Here is a 22,050-nt window from a genome sequence, read left to right on the forward strand (position 1 = left end):
CCTATAAGTTATACATGTACGAAGCCAGGACACACCGCTAGAGCATAATATTATGTGATGACTAACGTCGTACAGGTTTCTAGGATGCCTATAAGAAATTGCGCTTTATTTTAAACATTGAGTCCTCAATTTTTGTTTTTAATTAAACTTTGTCGTTAAAACTCACCTTAATTCAACAGAATTGGTAAAGCAGTTTTTTTCAATTGTTGCTTCTATTTCGTATTCACAACATTCCATTTCACGCACGTTAAATTGTAAAACTCATCGAACAAAGCTATGTAAATCGATGTGTCAAGTTTCATCCAAATTCGTTAAGCCGTTTGTGATTGACAAGTATACAAACATTTTTACATTACTCATATTAGTCCGTTTTCTTATGGGAAAAGGTATACATTTTTGAGTAAAGCAATGCCATTTGGTACGAATGTTGTACTCGTCCACCTAAGCCCAAATCGCCCGGTAGCCAGTCTTTACTCCCCTGCAGAAAGGAGGGAGGGGGGGTTATAGAACAGAGCGCCCGGCGCTCCGAAAAAAAATTCTGGCGGCTAAATTTGGACCTTTGAGTCGAGTTTGGTGTCGTTATCAGGTAACTAGATGATGCCCGATTCATTCTCCATACCAGATTTTTAGGGTTCCATAGCAAAATATGTCACAATCTTTAAAATAATAAACTTTTAGTAGTGACAAAATCCAAACAAACCAGTATAGTTTTATATTTTTGTATCAAACTTGGTTTATAAAAAATATTGTCTGAAAGGCCGTTTAATGCAGATTATAAAAACATTAACATGTAACATATATTCTATCATTTTAAATGTAAAAAAAATTATATAAAGTACAGAAACGTACGACAGCGCAGCGTAGGGGACGGCTAATAGACCCGAAAAAGAAGCAATACTAACAAAAAAAAACAGCCAAGTGCGAGTCTGACTCACTAATCGAATGTTTCGTACTTATTTGTCATATACCATGTTAACTGGTCTGGTAGGATCTGGATATCTGATACTCACAAATTTTCGTCTTTATAATATTAGTGTGATTTTTAATCATCTTTAAATTATAAATGAAGTCAGGTAATATTGTTAAAAATAAAGATATATAATAATAGAACGTTTTTGTAATAATAATAATGACATAACCACCTCCCCAATTACATAATTCTGTACATTTGAGCTGGCGTTTAAAACATTTTAATCTGGAACTGCAAGATTTCACGCACCGATATCTTATTAATTCAAAGCTTTTCTTTTCTTTTTATTTCAGACGGACAAGGAATATTCAGATTTTTTTGTAGGCCCCCAAATATACACAGCCTGTAAAACTGCCCTTAAGGTGTGTTGTTTAAAGGCAGCTTCTATGGGTGGCAAATTTTCGATTTCCCTTCTTTTTTATATTAAAAACTGTTTGCGACCCTCATTTACTGTCTCAGCGTTGTATGATTTGAAAAATATAAGTACATTTATAATACTTATAAAAAATATAAGTTCTGGATAAGAATATCTTTAAAATATCGTGACTGTCCTTACCTATCATGCATTGTAATCACAAACTTTTCAATTTCACTGTGTGCATATTTGCCACTGTAAAGTGCTACAAACCCTCGGCCTCGTGTGGCTTTAGGATATGCCTTCCATGTCTGAAATGCAGTTTATTTGCGTCTTGCATTTAATAGGAGTTTGTATAACATCTGGTAAAATAATGAAATAAGGGCAAAACGTGTGTAATTTGTGGACCAACAAGAAAACCATTTCTTAAGTATTATTTGTCAAGAAATTAATAGTCTAAAGTCAAACTTAAACATTTATTTATTTAATTAAAGTTCTTGTAAAAGCAATTTTGAATCGTCATAACTCATAACATTTTTTTAACATTTATCACCGATTCGGAAAGCAGTAAGTATGGAGAAGAAAAGAAACTTTTTATTTGCTCTTTTAAATCATATCATAAGGTACAATTTAATTTTACATAGATGATGATGAGACTGATTTCAGCCTATATGAAACTACATAACACATTACAATATAGTAATATGTAACTACTAATAAGTCCATTATTTAAACATGAAGCTAGCAGTGTTACATGCAGGTATTTATGATTTCATCCTGTGCCATCATTTTTATCCATAGTCTTTTAGACCTTCTAGCTTTGGTACACACGATATAGTGATATAGTAGCCAAAATAATGTTAAGAACAGTCGACACAAATAGCTAGTACAGAATATCATATTGTGTTCTAACTTCTAAAGCTAGAAGGTCTAAAATAACTATGAGTACACAATAGAATGGAAATCGAAAATTTGCCACCCATAGAAGCTGCCCTTAAACAACACACCTTAAGGGCAGTTTTACAGGCTGTGTATATTTGGGGGCCTACAAAAAAATCTCTATATTCCTTGCCCGTCTGAAGTAAAAAGAAAAGAAAAACTTTGAATTAATAAGATGTCGGTGCGTGAAATCTTGCAGTTCCAGATTGAAGTGTTTTAAACGCCAGCTCAAATGTACCAAATTATGTAATTGTGGAGGTGGTTGTCATTATTATTACTACAAAATCGTTCTATTATTATATATCTTTATTTTTAACAATATTACCTGACTTCATTTATAATTTAAAGATGATTAAAAATCACACTAATATTATAAAGACGAAAATTTGTGAGTATCAGATATCCAGATCCTACCAGACCAGTTAACATGGTATATGACAAATAAGTACGAAACATTCGATTAGTGAGTCAGACTCGCACTTGGCTGTTTTTTTTTGTTAGTATTGCTTCTTTTTCGGGTCTATTAGCCGTCCCCTACGCTGCGCTGTCGTACGTTTCTGTACTTTATATAATTTTTTTTACATTTAAAATGATAGAATATATGTTACATGTTAATGTTTTTATAATCTGCATTAAACGGCCTTTCAGACAATATTTTTTATAAACCAAGTTTGATACAAAAATATAAAACTATACTGGTTTGTTTGGATTTTGTCACTACTAAAACTTTATTATTTTAAGGATTGTGACATATTTTGCTATGGAACCCTAAAAATCTGGTATGGAGAATGAATCGAGCATCATCTAGTTACCTGATAACGACACCAAACTCGACTAAAAGGTCCAAATTTAGCCGCCAGAATTCTTTTTCGGAGCGCCGGGCGCTCTGTTGTTTAACACCCCCTCCCTCCCTCCTGCAGGGGAGTAATGTCTGGCTACCGGGCGATTTGGGCTTAGGTGGACGAGTACAACATTCGTACAAAATGGCATTGCTTTACTCAAAAATGTATACCTTTCCATACAAGCATGCCCATAAGAAAACGGACTATATTAGAACTGAGATTGCTTGATGTATTTTACAACAATTTTACTATTACATCACTTTATTATGAATCAAGTTAAATTTTTATGAGTTTGAACGACAATGTTTGTTTGTACACGTCATACACGTGTCAGAAGTGAAACTACTTTAGTAAGATTCCACGAAACCAAAATCGTCGCCTTACTCCTTGCAAAAATCCACGTTAAGCATTTACAGATAGACATATGTATACAGTGTTAAGCTACACCATGTATTTTATTAATAGAGTTGCATTGAAAACCGCGGTACATTGTTAGTGTTGCAATATAATTAGAACTGGAGCTGATCCATTTACGAAATGTACCGGTAGTTAAATATAACTAACGCGTTTACGAGTTTCAGTGTATGAAACTTAACCGACTTGGGAAAATGATGATGAAATGTAAAATTAAAATCAATTGTTTAAAATTGTAAAAGTGTAACTAATAACAAACCACTCAGCTGAATCTTTGGTTCGTTATTTTGGAGACTTTTAAAATATGTATGAATAACTATGTATAATTTATTTATATACATATATGTAATCCATACTAATACAGTTGAACCTCGATAACTTAGACCTCGATAACATAAAAACCTCTATAACTTCACAAAATAATATGTTCCCTTCCCATCAGAGCCCAAAACCTCTTTAACTTAAAATACGCAACCTCTATAACTTAAATAAATAATCTCTGTATTGGCCCTCAATAACTTAAAGAAATGTTTCCACAACCTCTATTACATAAAATTTTTTGTCAATGAGTCATTTTGAAAGAGTGTCAAAACAAAAAGTTTCGGTATTTATTGCTTGCACGTGGTAACTATGTATTGTTAACGTAAACAATACATTACCTATTGTTTGCTTTATCGAAATTCTTCAAATCTTTGCGGCGGTTAGCTTTATGACAACGACTTACTTGCATCATAAGTTTTTGATCGTTGTCCTGGAAACATCACTTTACTTACTGTGTGAAAAAACTGGCTTAAAATTAGTCCAAAAAGAAAACTAACAACCCTCACCTACGCTGATAAATTAAAAGCTATAGAAGCAGTGAAAAATGGATAGACCCTTGATAACTTAAAACCTCTATAACTTAAAATATTTTGTGTTTCCCTTGGACTTTAACTTATCGAGGTTCTACTGTATTATAAATGCGAAAGTAACTCTGTCTGTCTGTTACTCAATCACGCCTTAACTACTGAACCAATTTGCATGAAATTTGGTATGGAGATATTTTGATACCCGAGAAAGGACATAGGCTACCTCTTATTGCGAAATATGTACCACGGGCGAAGCCGGGGCGGACCTCTAGTACAAAATAATTGTATGTACATAATATAATGTTTAAACTGGTTAAAATGATAGAGTAACCTTGCATCTGTACAATAAGTCTATAAAAAGAGTAAAACAGGAAATAAAATAGCACTTGTTTATTGTTTCTATAATAATTGCCTTGGAATAGTAATTATTGTATAAAAGAGTGAAGTCCCGTGTCCCCGTAGTGGGGTAAGCATGCATTATGCATACAACTGTTTCACTGATCGATTTTCTCTAGGGACAAGTAGATGATCAGCCTTCTGTGTCCTGCCAGACCGAGATTTTTTTTAAAATGTGATATTGCATCTTAAATTAAGAGTACAATTGATTACAAAAGTATACAACCTAAGTTAGAAGTTAATGGCTATCATCCACTTAAAATAAATCTAAAAACATACAAATTCATGTCTGATAAATGTTAACGGAATTTAAAATGTTTTATTTGTGTTTTCATTTATACAGCTACATTATTACAGCTTTAAAACAGCAAAATATAAGCCACCACATGTATTGATTGTATTTTCCTGTCTCATTTAGTTTATTTTGCAGTATTACATCCTATATTCCATGTATCTCCTAAAAACTGTTTTCAAAATATTAACACGCTTTTCGGGCCGTATGGTGCACCTGTTGGAAAAATTATTTCGACTCACCAGTATATGATGTTGAGCTGTAAGAATCTGCAGACGACGCAGACAGCGACCGGCTTCTGTAGCGAGCCGACTTTTTCAGCGCGCCACACTTCCCGCGTTGACCTTCGAATTTTCCAGAATTTTCCGTAGTGCCGCCCCGGACCTGCCCGGGATCCGTCACAGGACTATCACTCGACACATTAGCTGTTGCAACGCTATCCTTCCTCAGCGTATTCGGCTCGCCATGCCCGTCAGACATATTGATCGCTAATCCTTCTGTTTATCAATCGATGGCAATGTATTTTATAAATCGATCTCCAATCAATCTGGATTTTAGAGGCGTAAACAACGTTTCATTCAACACGTTCAATACACGAAAACGCACGATTTATTTGAAATCAATGAAATAAAAAATATCATTAATAAATACTGAATCAGTCGCAACTCGCAGTTGCGATAATTCTATTATTAACGACAACACAATTCTTAGGAGGATTGTTTTGAAACCGCACAACCTAGAGAATAATATGATTCAAAATAAATAATGGGAAACTAAAAGCTTTTAGGAATTACATTAGATTAAAATTTGGCAATATTCAAAGGCTGCCTCTAATCCACAATCCGTAGGTAAAACTCCCCCCGTGCACTTCATTCCCCGAATTCTGTGTCGCAAAGTTCAAACAGGAGATGTCAAATTCGATTAGATAAGGATGTGATAATCGGTAAATTTCAATTTAGAATTTTTGACAAACAAATATCCTTGAATGATCTGCAGAGTATTAAAATTAATATTTCCAGCATGAATAGATAAAAATGTTTTTACTGTTCTGTGGCACATAATATAATTTTGATGTGGACATTTGCAATAGAAAATTCTATCTAAAATATTGAATACTCAAACTCAAACTCAAACTCAAACTCATTTATTTGGCACCACATTATACTCCTTATATTACTTTACAAAAATTAGCGTTACTTAAAAGATACAGATAATCTTAACTATACTTTAAATAAGAATAATTTTATTTTATATACGTTTGAAATTACTTGCATTTTTATCGATTCATTTAATTATTTTACAAAGTACGATTTTTAAACTTGGAACCACGACACAACCGGCACAACCGGTACAACACTAACGTTGCTAATATGGAAGTGAAATGCTTGACAACCGCTACGCGAAACTAGTAGGAAGTAAATAACAAAAGTGTTTTTAAATTAAAAACTTGGTGAGTGCTTTTATTACATTGTTAACCTACTTTTGTATATAATAAAACAAAACCAATAAGTTATAAAACATTAGAAGATGCGTCGCGGCGTATAGAATACACCATAATTTTAGTCGTCATCTCGCATTTACCGGTGGCAAATCTTAAACGACTTGTAAATATGTTAATCTTTCAAGAATATCATAAATAATATATGAAGCAGACTATAAAATCCTTCCAGATGCGTTTAGAAAGTGGACAAATATTATTTTTCAAATTCGTTCTTTGTATAGGTCACTGACGTTTTAGGTTGTCATTTGTATATTTTGTGATCGTATTTTAAGAAAGCAAATGATCGGTTTATCATCTCAAATAATATATGATAGTAAATATAACATTGATTGTACAGTGCGGAGTGATAACAGGTACCGTCATATCCTCCAACATTGCCCGCTTTTCACAGTGTTTTGATCATATACAAGAAAAAACAAAATATGGACAGAATTGATGCTGTTATTTGAGTAGGGAATTGAATTTAGAATGAATAGATATACTTGAAATAATCATATTCTTAATAGTTTCTCTAAAAATAAGGAAGAAAGAGGTGGGCGAAATAAGGTGGAAAAGTATACAACTTTGCCCACCTTTAATATTTCAGCCATTTTAAGACTTACGTAGCTGTTTTTAAGAGACAAAGTACAAGACAAGGCAAAGATGCCGAATCTCTTACAAAAAATGATCCAAAATAAGTAGATCTTCATTAAATTGTATGGGCAAAGTTAGGTGTAATTTTCTCACAATCTTCATACAAAAATCTTTAGGGTTTAGGGTTGTCACAAAAAAATCAACTAGGTAAAGGACGAAAAAATTAAGTTTAATAAAATATGTAGGTGGGTAACAAGTAATAGGTAGGTACACATGCAATAATATTGCGTTCGTACTGTTTCTAGGTATATCTTCAAAATGAAACTGAAATTATGAATATTTATGTACCTATACGTAACTTCTACTAAACATTTAAAAAGTACCTAGGTAGGCATACATACTCGTACAATCCTACCTAGGTACCTAAAAGAAAAAACATGCTGTGTACTTAATTTATACCTAAAAAAAATTACCTTGCTATCTATTTGAGAAGTCTGTTAAAAATGTGTCAGCCCTAGCACCTCAAAACGGTTGGGCAATGTTGGGATAGGTCACACTACGTTTATTAACCTAACATTACCCAGCGACAAAACTCCTATAATACTACGTATTCTTGCTTGGAAATAACAAATAACCTCCTTTTTTATATTCTAGTTTAATAAATAATAAGAAATATTCACGTATTCTAATTGATTCCCAGTGATCAGAGACAAGTTTTTTTAGAAAAATTTGGCACCACCAAAACACCTCCTTCTTTGTCGACATGTAGCAGCAGACTGATTGACGTTATACATGTGCTATCTAATCAGTGTTGCGAGAAAAGACTTTAATTTTCTACCAAAAAACAAAACAAGTCTTAAATGTCATGCTACTCCACATAAACACTCGGGAAAGTTAAAATTTATACTTGGGCAAAGATAGGCTGGAAAGGCAATGTTGGAGGATATGACGGTATGTTTATTGTATAAATTATAACAATGGAAATATTTTTGCAATCATGGGTGCATAGAAGATGTTATTGTCAAATTTTGAATTACACAAAAATATTTTTGTGAATTTATGTGCACATATTTACGCATTTTAATTATTTTATTAAATGTGGACTTCATTTATCAAAGATGGAATTTGTAAAAAATAAAAGATGAGCACTGAGTTTTGAATGATGAATAAATTTCTAAAAAGAGAAGTATATGTTATGCCACTTGATAAAAAAGTGCCTTCACAATAACCACATTGAAAAATTAAATGAAACAAATAAATAAAATAATTTATAATGTACAAAGGATTTATACTGTCAATTTGTAAAATTAACATGTGGTTATAAATTTGAAACGTGATGTTTATTCTAATCTATACATTGTGAGTACTATATTATTGAATACTAGCTTTCCGCCCGCGGCTTCATCCGCTTTGTCTAAGACCTAATAAATTATAATAATAATAATAAATACTTTATTGCACACACATAACAAAACAAAGAAAAAATAATACACTCAGAGTAATAAGATGCAGTACATTATAGGCGGCCTTATCGCTAAGAAGCGATATTATATACATACTAAAACCTTCCTGTTTAATCCCTCTATGCATTAAAAAAAAACGCATCAAAATCCGTTGCATAGTTTTAAAGATTTAAGCATACATAGGGACATAGGGACAGAAAAAGTGACTTTGTTTTATACTATGTAGTGAAAAGCATAAATAAATCAAGTAATTTTCCATCTTTGTGGCATTAAACTCTAAACAGTATAACAATTCTTTTATACAGTAGCACCTCTATAAGTCAAATATCAAGGGAGACGCCAAAAAATTCGAGTTATAGAGTTTTCAACTTATGGAGGATTTCGACTTAGGCGGATTTTGATTCGACATAAAGAGTTTGAGGTTTCTTATAATTTTGAGTTAGAGAGGTAAAGTACATTAAAATTCAACTTGCAGAGGTGACAAATATGTTTTTATTTATTATAAATCAACATTATTTCAAATCATTTTAAAATAAAAAATATGGCATTAAAAAAGTCAGTATTTTTTTTGCTTTAGATAATTTGGTTGTTCTCTAGCATTATATAATCTTTAAAGAACAGACAATTCTTCTTCTTCAGAGAAACTGGTTTGCTCTATAAAATTTCGTAAGGTATTCAATGCGGTTCTTGCCTCTTTGATGGAAACGCATGGAGCACATGTACTATTCACGTCTTCTATGTCATCTTAATCATTAGTATCGGTTTTCTGAGCTACTGAATCGATAATTTCGTCATCAGATACCTACTTAATGCAAACACTTGTTTACGTGAGTCATAAATTTATTATCGTATACTCCTAAAATGTTTTCTAAGAAACAATTATAGTGTACTGCACTGTCGGCAAGTTGTTAAAGTCCAAATGATCAAGTTATAAAGATTGTAAAATAAAATGTTGCCATGTTCGAGATAAAGAGGTCAAATTTAATTTTTCGAGTTATAGAGTGAAAATATGTACCAAAAAGGCTTGGAGGGACTCGGTGATTATTTCGACTAACAGAGGGCCAAGATTTCAAGTTACGGAGGTTTTCGGGTTTGAAGGGAAGGGAACAAGACATTTTTTCGAGATTTGGAGGTTTTTGATTTATCGAGGTTCGACTTAACGAGGTGCTACTGTATTTATTTCCTGACTCACTCTTAATAAGGCAGTACCCATACATCTTACTTTGAGGTCATAAGAGTATTTGATGATAAAGCATAAATGATTCATCCAAGTTAACTGTACTTTACATTCAAAGAGTTCAAGTACAATCTATAATATAAAAATGAATAAAAATTATATGTATGTGTTTGGTTAGAAAGAGTAAAATGAATGAAGTCCTCATCATTGTCATCAATTATAGGTGTTTTGGTGTCGCAAATGTTTAAAAAGCTAATGCCAATAAAGCAAATAATTGTATTTAGAACTAAAAAACTTTGAGTGAAGTAGGAAAATAATAACTAGTACATGTATTAATTAAAAACCTACTGTTGGACCATGTATAACTAAATAAATAATATAACAAAACTACATCAATCCATTGCATTGTTTTGAAGATATACCTTGCATGCATAACAGACAGAATGCAGCGACTTTGTTTTATACTATGTAGTGATATTAATATTATAAATGCGATAGTTTGGGAGGATGAATGGATGTTTGTTACTCGTTACGCAAGTACTGCTGAACTGATTACAATGAAATGCTCTGTAGGAAGTTGAAAACCCAGAATAAGATAACGGTTTTTCTTTGAAAACATGGGTGAAGCCGCGAGTGGAAATCTAGGATATTATAATCTTGTAAAACTCCTATCCTACAAGGAATATCTCTAGTACTTCAAAATACTTAATATGCAGAGCATGTCTTGTAATAAATTATCATAATTATCCAACACTAAATCTAGGTGTATAGGCCGTAAAATCAATTTGGTTACTATGTACCATTGTATTTCATATTTAGCATACATACCATTCATAAGAAATAATTATGTAAGTGCTGTAATGGTTTTATTTTCTCTAGTTAATGATTCACAATATTTTTCATATATGTAGATTGGTATCACAACATAAATAAAATAAAAATTATAAAGTTGTCTGCTGCGTCTGTCTGTCTATTCGCAATAAGATGTAAAACAACTGCAACAAATTTAATTGTATTTTTACTGTTTACCATGAGTAGCATTGTTTTTGAGGAAGGTGTTAGTTTGTAATTTGTTAAGTTTTAAAAAGTGCGAGCAAAGCCAGTGTCGGAAAGCTAGTATTTACTAAAAGCTTTGAATGACAACATTTTAAGTTCGTAAATAATTAAGTACCTAATATATTATTATGCCATAAATTGTTTGTGTATTTTTCTTTTATAAATAAAAAGTAGATATAGGCAAGTGAGAGAACACAACCTAGAGATTCAAGTACGTAAATGATAAGAGAGAAGGTTATACTAGAAATGTGATAAGAGCCAGGCAAATCACAATTCAATATTTATACTAAATAATATACAACAAACTCAACAAATACTGCACTGATTCCCATTCTGAAGATACTTAGCTTGATTGCAGTGACTGTACCGCAGTAGGTATGTGCGGTGAGGCAGAGTACGGATAAGAAAGAGCCTTTGAAATTAACTTAACGGGTATACTTATCTTAATATATATAAATATCGTGTCATAATGTTTGTCCTCAACGGACTCCTAAACCACTTAACCGATTATAATAAAATTCGCACACCATGTGCAGTTCGATCCAACTTGAGAGATAGGATAGTTTAAACATGTAGGTACCACGGGCGAAGCCGGGGCGGACCGCTAGTAGCAATATAAGCAGTAACTAACTTAATTCATAGAAGTTTATTTCTTGGAAACTATAATATTAACAACATATGTGTTGTTGTATGGGTTGGATATTTTAATTCTGTTTTCTTCAGATTTGACCTTGATAAACTAAATATAAATGAATATTGAATTAAATTTTGCATTTGTGATGCACAAGGAAAAACCATTATTTAACTTGATTTGAACACTATTTAATATTTAAATTTTCTGGTATTAATGTATACAATATGGTAGGTACATATAGTTTTTTCAGGGTTTTGGTTTAGAAATAAAAGACTTCAATATATTTTAAACACTTTACTCATTATATTATGCAGCCAAACATTTCAAACAATACAGCAATCATAGCCAGACATCAGAGCCAAGGAATATTCTGATTATAAAACGTTCCATACAATGATTCTGATTCTGAACCGTTCCGCAAAACGATTCTGATTCTGAACCATTCTACGCAATGATTCTGATTCTGAACCGTTCCAGGTAAAATGTCGAGCGGCCGCGGCAGAGGCTACACCGGGCGGCACCACATTCGCGAACCTCGCCCGGGTGACGCGGACAACGAGGAAGTGAACGCTGTGCGAACACTGACTGAATTGAGTCCGAGGTCCACAGGTAATCTATACTAATATTATGACGCTGAAGAGTTTTTTTGTTTGAACGCGCTTATCTTAAGAACTACTGGTCTCGATAAATGGGCTATCTAACACCGAAAGAATTTTTCGGAAAAGAGCTGCGGAGCGGAAAGCTATTATATATCATCACGCTAAGGCCAACAGGAGCGGAGCAATGCGGGTAAAACCGCGGAGCACAGCTAGTAATGTATTTATGCTGAAAGCACTTTTTAATTCAATCATTTGTATAGATAGTTCATCTATTCACTCTTATCGCTCAAACGATTCCATCATTTGCTAGAGCTTTCTAGATCATACCATTTGCATTTAGAATCTTGAAAAACAGTATATTTATAATCTTCCATAACATTCTATCACCACCTCGAACCTTCCAAAACAATCCATTACCACATAGAACCTTCTTAAACCTTATAGAACGTTCCATCACATTCTAGATCATTTCATCACCTTCTAGATCATTCGATCAACTTCTAGAAAATTCCATCACCACCTAGCACATTCCATAACCTTCTAGAACATTCCAGAACATTCTAGATTATTCCATTACCCTCTAGAACATTCCAATACCTTCTAGAACATTCCAATAACCTTCTAGATCATTCCATCACCACCTAGAACATTCCATCACCACATAGAACATTCCATCACCACCTAGAACATTCCATTACCACCAATAACATTCTTGAACTCTCCTTAACCTTCTAGAACATTCCAGAACATTCTAGAACATTCCAGAACATTCTAGAACATTCCATAACCTTCCAGAACCTTCCATAACCTTCTAGAACATTCCAGAACATTTCATCGCTCGTTCACGCACGCAAAGCAAATAATGACGCTTGTATTCCAGCTAAACGTACGCACGCAATGATTTCAGACGCGAAACATGGGGATGGGGAAGCGAAAGACGATCAGACGCAGCAAGAGGAGACGGGTGACGAAGATAGTATGCACGGCATGTTGACGGTGGACGAACAGTTTGCGCCGTTATTGACTTTGGTGAGTTAGAAACGATATTATAACTGACTTCAAAAAAGGATTTCGAATTCGATTGATATCTTCTATCAAAAAACGATATTTTTTTGCTTTGTTACCTCGGATCTAATTTGTAGAATCGAATTGGATAATTGTTTTTTGAAGTGAAACTTTTTTAGATGCGTTGAGAGTAAAATTTCAAGATCGCGTCATGGCAATATTTTGGTATTTTTGAATCTTGCCAATGATGTTTCACTTCTGACACGTGTGCTCGGCACACACGCTCTTTTAGATGGTCTGTTACCTTAGAACTATCGACTGGGTGAACTGATTTTGATATTTCTGTTCTTATTTGAAAGATTGTGCCTGCCATGTTTTTTAAAATTGCCTGCTATTTAAATTTGGTTTTATTGTGACAGTTTGAAAGTGGCATTTTAAATTTTTTTTTAACAAAAAATAGTTATTTACTAAGTAGTAATTAATATTGTTTGTACAAAATTTCAGCTGGAACAATTCACGCCAGGCGAAGACGGGATACAATTTAACAGAAAATTGAGGCAGTTTGAAACGACTGTCACAGAATTATGTCCAGATGAAGCGAGGTTACAGTGAGTGTTTTAGCCGACTTGTAATAATGAATGATGTTTAGGTTTTGGTTGCGTCTTTAAGATATTTCAGCACTTGTTTTCTCATTACAAAAGTCAGAACTACATTTATTAACCATTGTAGGTACTTGTTTTACTAATTGTTAAGGGCTCTTGCTCTGTTTCGTGTTATGATAAATCATTTTTCTTGTAACATAAGGTTGTTGCATTAAAAAAGCACTTTTAACTTTAATAATAAATAATTATGTAACAAATAAATCCATACTAATATTATAAATGCGAAAGTAACTCTGTCTGTCTGTCTGTTACTCAATCAAGCCTAAACTACTGAACCAATTTGCATGAAATTTGGTATGGAGATATTTTGATACCCGAGAAAGGACATAGGCTACCTTTTATTGCGAAATATGTGCCACGGGCGAAGCCGGGGCGGACCTCTAGTAATATATAAAAGGCCCTTTCAATTTCAAATCAATAATTTTCCACCCCTCATATTATTAAAAAAATTATAAAAAAGTATTTATTGTTTTACAAAATATGTATATGTAGCATTAGGTGAAGTTATAACGATTTGAAAATTAGTCTATAATATAAAAATGAATCGCAAAATGTGTTGGTAAGCGCATAACTCGAGAACGGGTGGACCAATTTCGATAATTCTTTTTTTATTATATTCCTTGAAGTACCAGGATGGTTCTTATGTAGAGAAAACGTAAACATGTACCACGGGCGAAGCCGGGGCGGACCGCTAGTTGAAAATAGAAATAAAATGCATGTAAAAATGAATACTTTCATTTTATTTTTCTATACATTCATAATATCTTATTCTTTAATACATTTACTCCACAGACAAGCGTTCGCAACGTTCCGCGCGGCGGCCCTCCAAAGCTCAGTGACGTCACGCAAGCTGGCCACAGTGGGCGCGGCCTTCACGCGCCAGCAGCGGCAGGGCTTGCTGCGGGCGTCGCTGTTGAACGTGATGCAGGCGACTTTTAGCAGTAAGAATCAATATAAATACTGAAAACTCAAGAAAATGGGGGAAAAGTGGGAAAAAATCGCGAAAATACCAAAAAAAATGTGCAAAAATCACATGTTTTGCACCAAAAGTGTCAATAACTAGTCAATAAAGGGATAATTACGTTGAAAACACACAAAAAAAATAGATATAAAATTGTTCTTTTTCACGATACTACTTGTTAAAATTCATAAAATTTACATGTATACATATTTTTTCAGATAAATATTACAAATAAACAAAAAAAATGATTTATTTATTATTATAATTACAGAATTGGAAGTGTTGGAGCGATCAAATCCATTGTACCTGATAAATGCGGCTAATTTGATTGGAGATTATTTTGCTGGTATGTATGTTATTCATTTTATTATTGTGTGAAGTCCCGTGTCCCCGTAGTGGGGTAAGGGGCAGATGCATTATTCATACATCTGTTTCACTGATCGATTTTCTTTAGGGACAAGTAGGTGATCAGCCTTCTGTGTCCTGCCAGACCGAGACATTTTTTTTTTTTTCTTCGTCTCCACCGGGAATCGAACCCAGGACCCCTCGGTTCTACGCTCAAGCGCCAACCACTGTACCAAGGAGGCGGTCAATACATTTTATTATTGATAGTCAATAAATTTTAATAACATAATATTTAAATGAACAAAAATTAGGTACACTGAAAGAAAGAAAGAAAAAACACTGAAAATCAATTAATTCAATTTAGCTTTTAAATCTTATATTTATTTCCTGTCCTGTTGTTCATATTGGATTTATGCAAGTATCATACAGTTCTAAAAAAAGACAGCCCATTTTGAACATTATTTATTTATCATAAATAAGTACATAGTAACATAATATTTTGTTACCTTTTCACGCGAAAACCTCTGAACGGATTTTGATGATACTTTGCATTGATGTAGCTTATGTACCAGAACAACACATTAGCTAAAGAATTACTTAAAAAAAAAGTATAAATTGTTTATTTCAGAGGCGCGCCTGTCCAATGGTAAAAAGGTTCACATTTTGGCCGGGCCACTGGTTCAATACTTGCGTGCGTTACTTGCCAGCGATGATATTCGAGCACACAGGAGTCTGGCAACACAGGTGAATTTTTTAATATTTTCAGGACAATTTTCACACACGGCACGATCTGATCCCATACTAAGCTTTCGCTTGTGTTATGGTAACCAAATGGCTGATAAACATACATATATAATTTTAAATAAATACTTATATAGATAATTAACACCCAGACACAGAGCAAACATCTATGTTCATCACACAAATATTTGCCCCGGGTGGGAATCGAACCCACGACCTCTGGCTTGGAAGGCAGGGCCACTACCAACCAAGCCAACCGGTCAGTCAAGTAATTATTTATTTATTTGTAGTAATTATTGCTCATAGTTTATTTTACGACACGACTATAAATCTATACTAATATTATAAAGCTGAAGAGTTTGTTTGTTTGTTTTGTTTTTTCGCGGTCGTTCCCGCATTGCTCAGCTCCTGTTGGTCTTAGCATGATGATTTATAGCCTTCTTCGATAAATGAGCTATCTAACACTGAAACAATTTTTCAAATCGATTCAGTATTTCCTGAGATTAGCGCGCTCAAACAAACAAACCAACTCAGCTTTATAATATTACTATAGATAAATGATGTTTATGACGATTACGAGAGAATTTTCGAAATACAAAAAACAATTAGATTAAAAAATGTAATAACACCCACAAAATCTGTTACAGCTAATGCAAAACGGGCGGGAACTGCTATCAATACTATCACAAGATTTAGATGAGCTATCGATATCAATCCGTCTTCGACTCTTAACACCTTCCTCGAGCATTATTTGGCTTCTACTTTCCGCAGATCTATGTTTAAACAAATTCCTACCCCTACCAAATACGTTACAGCAGTTTTACGCCTCGCATTTAGATCTGACAAGCGATGAAAGCTTTAGTGAGGTGTCATATGGATCTTGGAAGAAAGATGTGGTCCAGGAGACTGTGCAGAAAATGGCCAATGTTGGTATCAACCAGGAGGACGATAATAAGCCAAAGTTGAGGCCTATTTTGGGTGCCGGGGCGGGGCTGTTGAGACAGGTGCGTTTTATGTATCTATACTATATTTACTATATTATAAAGCTGAAGAGTTTGTTTGTTTGAACGCGCAAATCTCGGGAACTACTGATCCGATTTGAAAAATTATTTCGGTCTTGCATAACCAATTTATCGAGGAAGGCTATAGGTTATATATCATCACGCTAAGACCAACAGGAGCAATGCGGGTGAAACCGCGAAGCACAACTAGTAATAAATATATTTTTATAAAATGTTTGGTCTTTAGACAGTGTTAGCAAAGAATTTTATCTGAATTTTAACGAATTTTATATGATACATATTATAATTTAATGATTTTGGAATTCTTTTGAACTAAAAATAAGTAGTTAATGTTAAAAACAAGTGTTCTCCCCATGTTATACCTTATATTATAAGTATGTATTGTTAAAAGCTGTTAAATTATTTTGTTCTTGTCTTCTAAAATACTACAAATATGAAAAATGTGTTACTCTTCAACGAAAAAAAAACTACTGAACAGATTTTAATAAAACTACAATTATAGTATAAAGGCTGTATGTAATAAAACACGCTTCACACTTGATTTTGTGTGAAACCGCGCGGCACAGCTAGTTTTTTAAACTCTTAAATTTCAACACATATCAGTGAACCGTAATTATATTATATTAATTATATTATAATTTAAACCATATACCATTCATCAAAGCTACAAATAATCTTAATATGTATATATAAATCTCGTGTCACAATGTTTGTCCTCAATGGACTCCTAAACCACTTAACCAATTATAATAAAATTCGCACACATGTGCAGTTCGATCCAATTTGAGAGATAGGATAGTTTAAATATGTAGGTACCACGGGCGAAGCCGGGGCGGACCGCTAGTATATTATACAATCATATATTTAACATTTATTATACAATAATTTACAGGAACAACAAGACTTCGATACATGGAGTACAAAGAGCAGTCTAACCAAACGTTACGATCTCAACTCATGGCGTCAAGATGAAAAGGAAGAACCGCCTTTCAACCCAAGCGTCCCACCACCAAATTACCAAGAATACCCATACAATTACCAAGAAAACTTCTATCTTCAACAAGGAGACGGAACATACATACAAAACGCCCAAAATGTCACAGAATACCCGGAAAAAATTAACAACGAAGTCCAAAAAACGTGTCGGAAAGATGACGATGACAAAAAATACAAGTCTAAAGATAGTCTCAACGATGAGGAAAAATTTCGTTCCGTTTCGCGAAATTCTTCACGACAAAAAATAAGAAGGAATAGCAATGAATCGGACGTTAAAGCGAGGAGACATGTTAGTGATGTGCCGAGGAATCACAAGTACTGGGATCATGATGATCGGTGCGATAAAGACTATAATAGTTAGTGATGTGACTGTTTTAGTGAAGTGTAGTGTTGTGCTTAGTGACAACGGTGATGGATTTTGAGGTACGGTAAATTTGAGGTAAAGTTGGTAGCGAGTTTGGAATATTTGTGGTTGAGATTTATTAAAGTAGCTTTCCGGTTGTATAATGTTTGAATGTGAAATTGCTAGGTGTAATATGGAAATATTGTTACACTTAGGGCCGATTTTTCAATCCTTGGTTAAAATTTATTCGTCCAATAAAGTACACGAACATTTTAAAATGTCACCTGTAAACTGACAAATACGGACAATTAGAATACATTTTTGAAATGGTAGTTTAATATGTTATTCGATGAATAAGTTTTAACCAACGATTGAAAAATCAGCCCTTATATAATAATACTATTGAAAAAATTTTTAATAAAAAGAATAAGGAGCATAATATGAGTAGTACAGAACAAGGAGCATAACAAGTAAATTTAACTAAGCCATTTTTTAAGCTATTACATAGCTTCTATCGCGGGCCTTGAGCGCGGCGACCGAATCGAGAAATTCCGTAACGAAAAAACCTCACGCTCCCCGCTCGGAGGTGTGGCTTGAAGGCATAGCATGCAATAGCTTTACCGCGGCAGTCCCCGAGTGACACACGTCTTTTTTTTTAATATTAAATCTCAACCACATATTTTGGTTTGATCATGGTGACTACTGACTATACCAGCAAAAAATTTACTCTAAAATTGAGGAAAATTCGTGACTATCACCTCGGGCACACATTTATGTAGAAAGCTAGAACTTAGCATATTAATTTCTAGAAATCCATTTGTATGTATGGATGAATTTAATATTTGCAATCTAGCTAAAACAGCTAGTTTTACAACTTATAAATATGTTCTGGATAGCTTATCTGTCAGTTAAAATAATAAATATTGTATGAAAATATGTCAAAAAGTGTTCAATAAGCTATCTAGGACTTGATAAGTTGTGAAACCGGCCCTTAGTCTTAAATTTAATAAATTCATAAAAAAATACTTATTTTTGTCCACAATTTGATGCCAAATTATTTTGGTATTTGTACTCAACACATTATTTATTGACACAGTATGTATGTATTAAAGAAAATTAGTAACTTTGTGTTTTTAAATTGTCATATACACTTAGGATTATTTTTTGTTCAAATAGGATAGGTACTACTAAAATTCAATATTTAATAATCAAATTAATTTTTTAAAACATTAATTTTATTGACATTAATTGATTTAACTCTACAAAGAAAAATATTAAAAAGCAACTTTTAATATTTACATACTGTGCCAACAACTTATAAGATTTTCTTTAATACAAGAATATAGTTGACGAACAGGCATTTTTTTATTTATTTATATATGTATTAATTAATTTGCTCAGAACCACCGGAACATGACATAGAAATTGTGTTTTCAAAATATGTAGCTCAATATTATATTATATGTGAAAATTACAAAAAAAATTAATACAACTATTTTCATCAAAAATGTATTAAAATTCTAAAAAACTTACTTTTTCAAAATTATTTATAATTAATTACTTAATGTCTATTTAATAAAATTTAAATGATATTAAATTATTTCTGATATAATATAATGATCTCAATATATTCGAGGCATGCTTTATTAAAAAAAGTTTTTGGTGAAAATACTTGTATATTTTCTCATTATGTTTAATAAAAATGTACCCTTTGTGGTATTCTATAGCATAATTATAGTGTAAGGGTTGATTTTCCAATAAATGGTAGAATAGTTTTTCGAAAATTAGGTACTTTATGATTAAATTACGTAATTATTTACTAATATTATAAATGCGATGTCTGTCTATCTATTACTCTTTCACAGTGATTTTTTTATTTTTTTTTTATTTTACAAGCTATGCCTCGCGGCTTCACTCACGGTCAAAACCACGCTCGAAATCAAATGTTATATAGCTCATGTGTTATTCTGATGTAGATTAAAATTGAATATAGCCAATATAGGTTATATATTACTGTAAAGTTTCTTGCAAATCTGTCCAGTCCGTTTTTTGTGAAAGAGTAACAAACATACATACATCCTCGCAAACTTTGGCATTTTTAATATTAGTAGGATTAAAATTTAAATTGTATCATGCTGGTCAATGATTCACAACTATAGAAAGATTACAAGCGTATTTATAAATGTAAAAAGAGTTTACGATTGATTTTTTTTTGCGAGTTAAAAAAAATATTGTCATTACGCTATTCTACTGTGTATTTGAAAATCAAACGCCCAAGGAAATATAATTTTTTATCGAAATAATTAGGTTAGAATAAATTTGTAAGTGATGGTGCGAATGTGTTGTAATTTCGTAAGTATGACTGCTAAATAAATTGTATTATAAGTTCTTAGAATTATAGTTTTATTTTTATTTATCTTTCTTTTTTGGTTTGGTGTAAACGGTTATAGTAAAGAGGTTTGTATTCACAGACTAAAAATATTTAGCCATAGATTTGTCAAAAATCAAAATTACTACTGTGAAAAGGCTATTTTGACAATGGCGTTTTTTTTTTAAACATAATGTCAGTTTTAGTCAAGGTTTTAGTTATAATTTTGTTTATTCTTATGGCAGATGACTTAATTTTAGTTAAATAAAAATGTTAGAATTATAACCTAATTATATATGATTAACTCTCCACCGAGGTCCGAGAGACACCATTATAAGCCAAAATAGCTCTTTTGCATTGAAAGTAACTGCAACTACTGCTTTGGTTCGGCCATAATGATAAAAATGTCTTATATTTAAAGTCTTCCACACTTTCATTTCTATAAAAATAAATTTGCAAAAAATCCAGTTAGTAAAAAGGAACGCATGAATTTTGGCGCGAAAATTATAGTGCACAGATTCAAATAGTCTGTCTTGTCACATGTCAACAATTCTTTGGTTTGTAAAAATGGTAGTAGTAAAAATAAATAGTTAACAGTGTCGACGATGAAATAATATTATGAAATAAATAAGATTATTTTTAACGAAGTTCTGATAAAGAACTGTGCTATAAGTTTAATTTAAATAAACTAGTTAATTTTTAGGTTACCTATTAAATAGTCACAAATCTAGTATAAAGTCTAGTAGAAATAATAAACTTGAATATGATTTTCATTCATAATAATTTATGGCATTCAATTTCTCGCAAACTAATAAGGCGTGTGTACACTAACCAATAAAATAAAAATTACAGCATTTATGTGAACAAATCAAATTTTGTTTGAAATATCAGCTGTAAATCTTTAAATGATAACTATGTATAAATTTTACTTTTAATCGAATGAAGCGAACATTATAAGTACCTGTGAAGAAATATTGTGCACAACTTTCATAATAACTTAGATTAAGTTATATTAAAGTTAATACGGTGAGCAGATAGAAAACTTGGCTTTTTAACTATACTTAGATAATTAGATTAATAGTAGGTAAATCTTATGGAAGGATATCATTCAAAGGATAAAATTTTATGCCGTGCCTATTTGCCAATGAACGTACTCTATTGTCTAATATGTATCGATTTTTCCTAAATTTAAAAAGAATATAGTAATAGTTCATAAATCTGTATATAAAAGAAAATAGGTTATACTTTAGAATTAAATCACTGCGCATAGTTTGTCGGTTAGAAATAATGTAAAATATTGCCTTCTGAATTCGGTATGGGCAGATTTTTAGCATTTGATTAAAGTGTGCCTTTAAACTACAACTCCATATATTAAATTGATTGAAATATTAATTATAAATGAGCAGCACTGCACACGTAAGTTTTAGGTAAATGTGCGTGAATACAATTTAAGAGAATTGTCAAAAAACCCGCCTTTTTCTAACTTTTTAATAAAGTAAGGGATAAATGAAATTTAAGTTTCAATTTTCAATAGCTAAGGTATTGCGG

The 22,050-nt window shown here is 32.4% G+C and overlaps 2 protein-coding genes across 5 annotated transcripts in view; one reads left to right on the forward strand and one right to left on the reverse strand.

Moving 5' to 3' along the window:
* The window catches only part of LOC149476161 (S-adenosylhomocysteine hydrolase-like protein 1), a 32,307-nt gene extending 26,407 nt beyond the window's left edge, over positions 1-5,900 (reverse strand). For 2 of the 3 annotated variants that reach the window (XM_089712229.1, XM_089712228.1), the window contains exon 1: positions 5,299-5,900. In XM_089712229.1, the coding sequence (XP_089568355.1) occupies positions 5,299-5,536 (238 nt within the window). In that variant the 5' untranslated portion in view covers positions 5,537-5,900. The remainder of the gene's footprint in view (positions 1-5,298) is intronic. The other variant, XM_089712230.1, reaches the window with a different exon arrangement.
* Positions 5,901-6,408: 508 nt separating this feature from the next.
* On the forward strand, positions 6,409-21,071 carry LOC149476162 (uncharacterized). Of its 2 annotated transcripts, none has more exons than XM_089712243.1 (9): positions 6,409-6,506; positions 11,938-12,069; positions 12,940-13,088; positions 13,569-13,672; positions 14,519-14,667; positions 14,959-15,033; positions 15,661-15,776; positions 16,421-16,777; positions 17,688-21,071. In XM_089712243.1, exons 2-9 carry the CDS (start codon positions 11,943-11,945, stop codon positions 18,150-18,152), a joined length of 1,542 nt encoding a protein of 513 aa, XP_089568369.1. In that variant the 5' UTR covers positions 6,409-6,506; positions 11,938-11,942; the 3' UTR covers positions 18,153-21,071. The 2 variants fall into 2 exon arrangements, with proteins under 2 accessions (XP_089568369.1, XP_089568370.1); XM_089712244.1 differs by having other exon boundaries at positions 12,967-13,088.
* Positions 21,072-22,050: the final 979 nt, after the last annotated feature.

Source organism: Colias philodice, chromosome 28 (assembly GCF_061535455.1).
Source record: "Colias philodice isolate Cphi_HAF_F1 chromosome 28, ilColPhil1 Martin Lab GWU primary, whole genome shotgun sequence".
Taxonomy (NCBI): Eukaryota; Metazoa; Arthropoda; class Insecta; order Lepidoptera; family Pieridae; genus Colias; species Colias philodice.

Excerpts from the sequence above, each read along its gene's own strand:
- LOC149476162 (XM_089712243.1), top strand. The coding sequence starts at position 11,943 with ATGTCGAGCGGCCGCGGCAGAGGCTACACCGGGCGGCACCACATTCGC. Across the intron at positions 13,673-14,518 it reads CCAGATGAAGCGAGGTTACA|ACAAGCGTTCGCAACGTTCC; the intron begins GTGAGTGTTTTA and ends TTTACTCCACAG. Across the intron at positions 15,777-16,420 it reads ACAGGAGTCTGGCAACACAG|CTAATGCAAAACGGGCGGGA; the intron begins GTGAATTTTTTA and ends AATCTGTTACAG.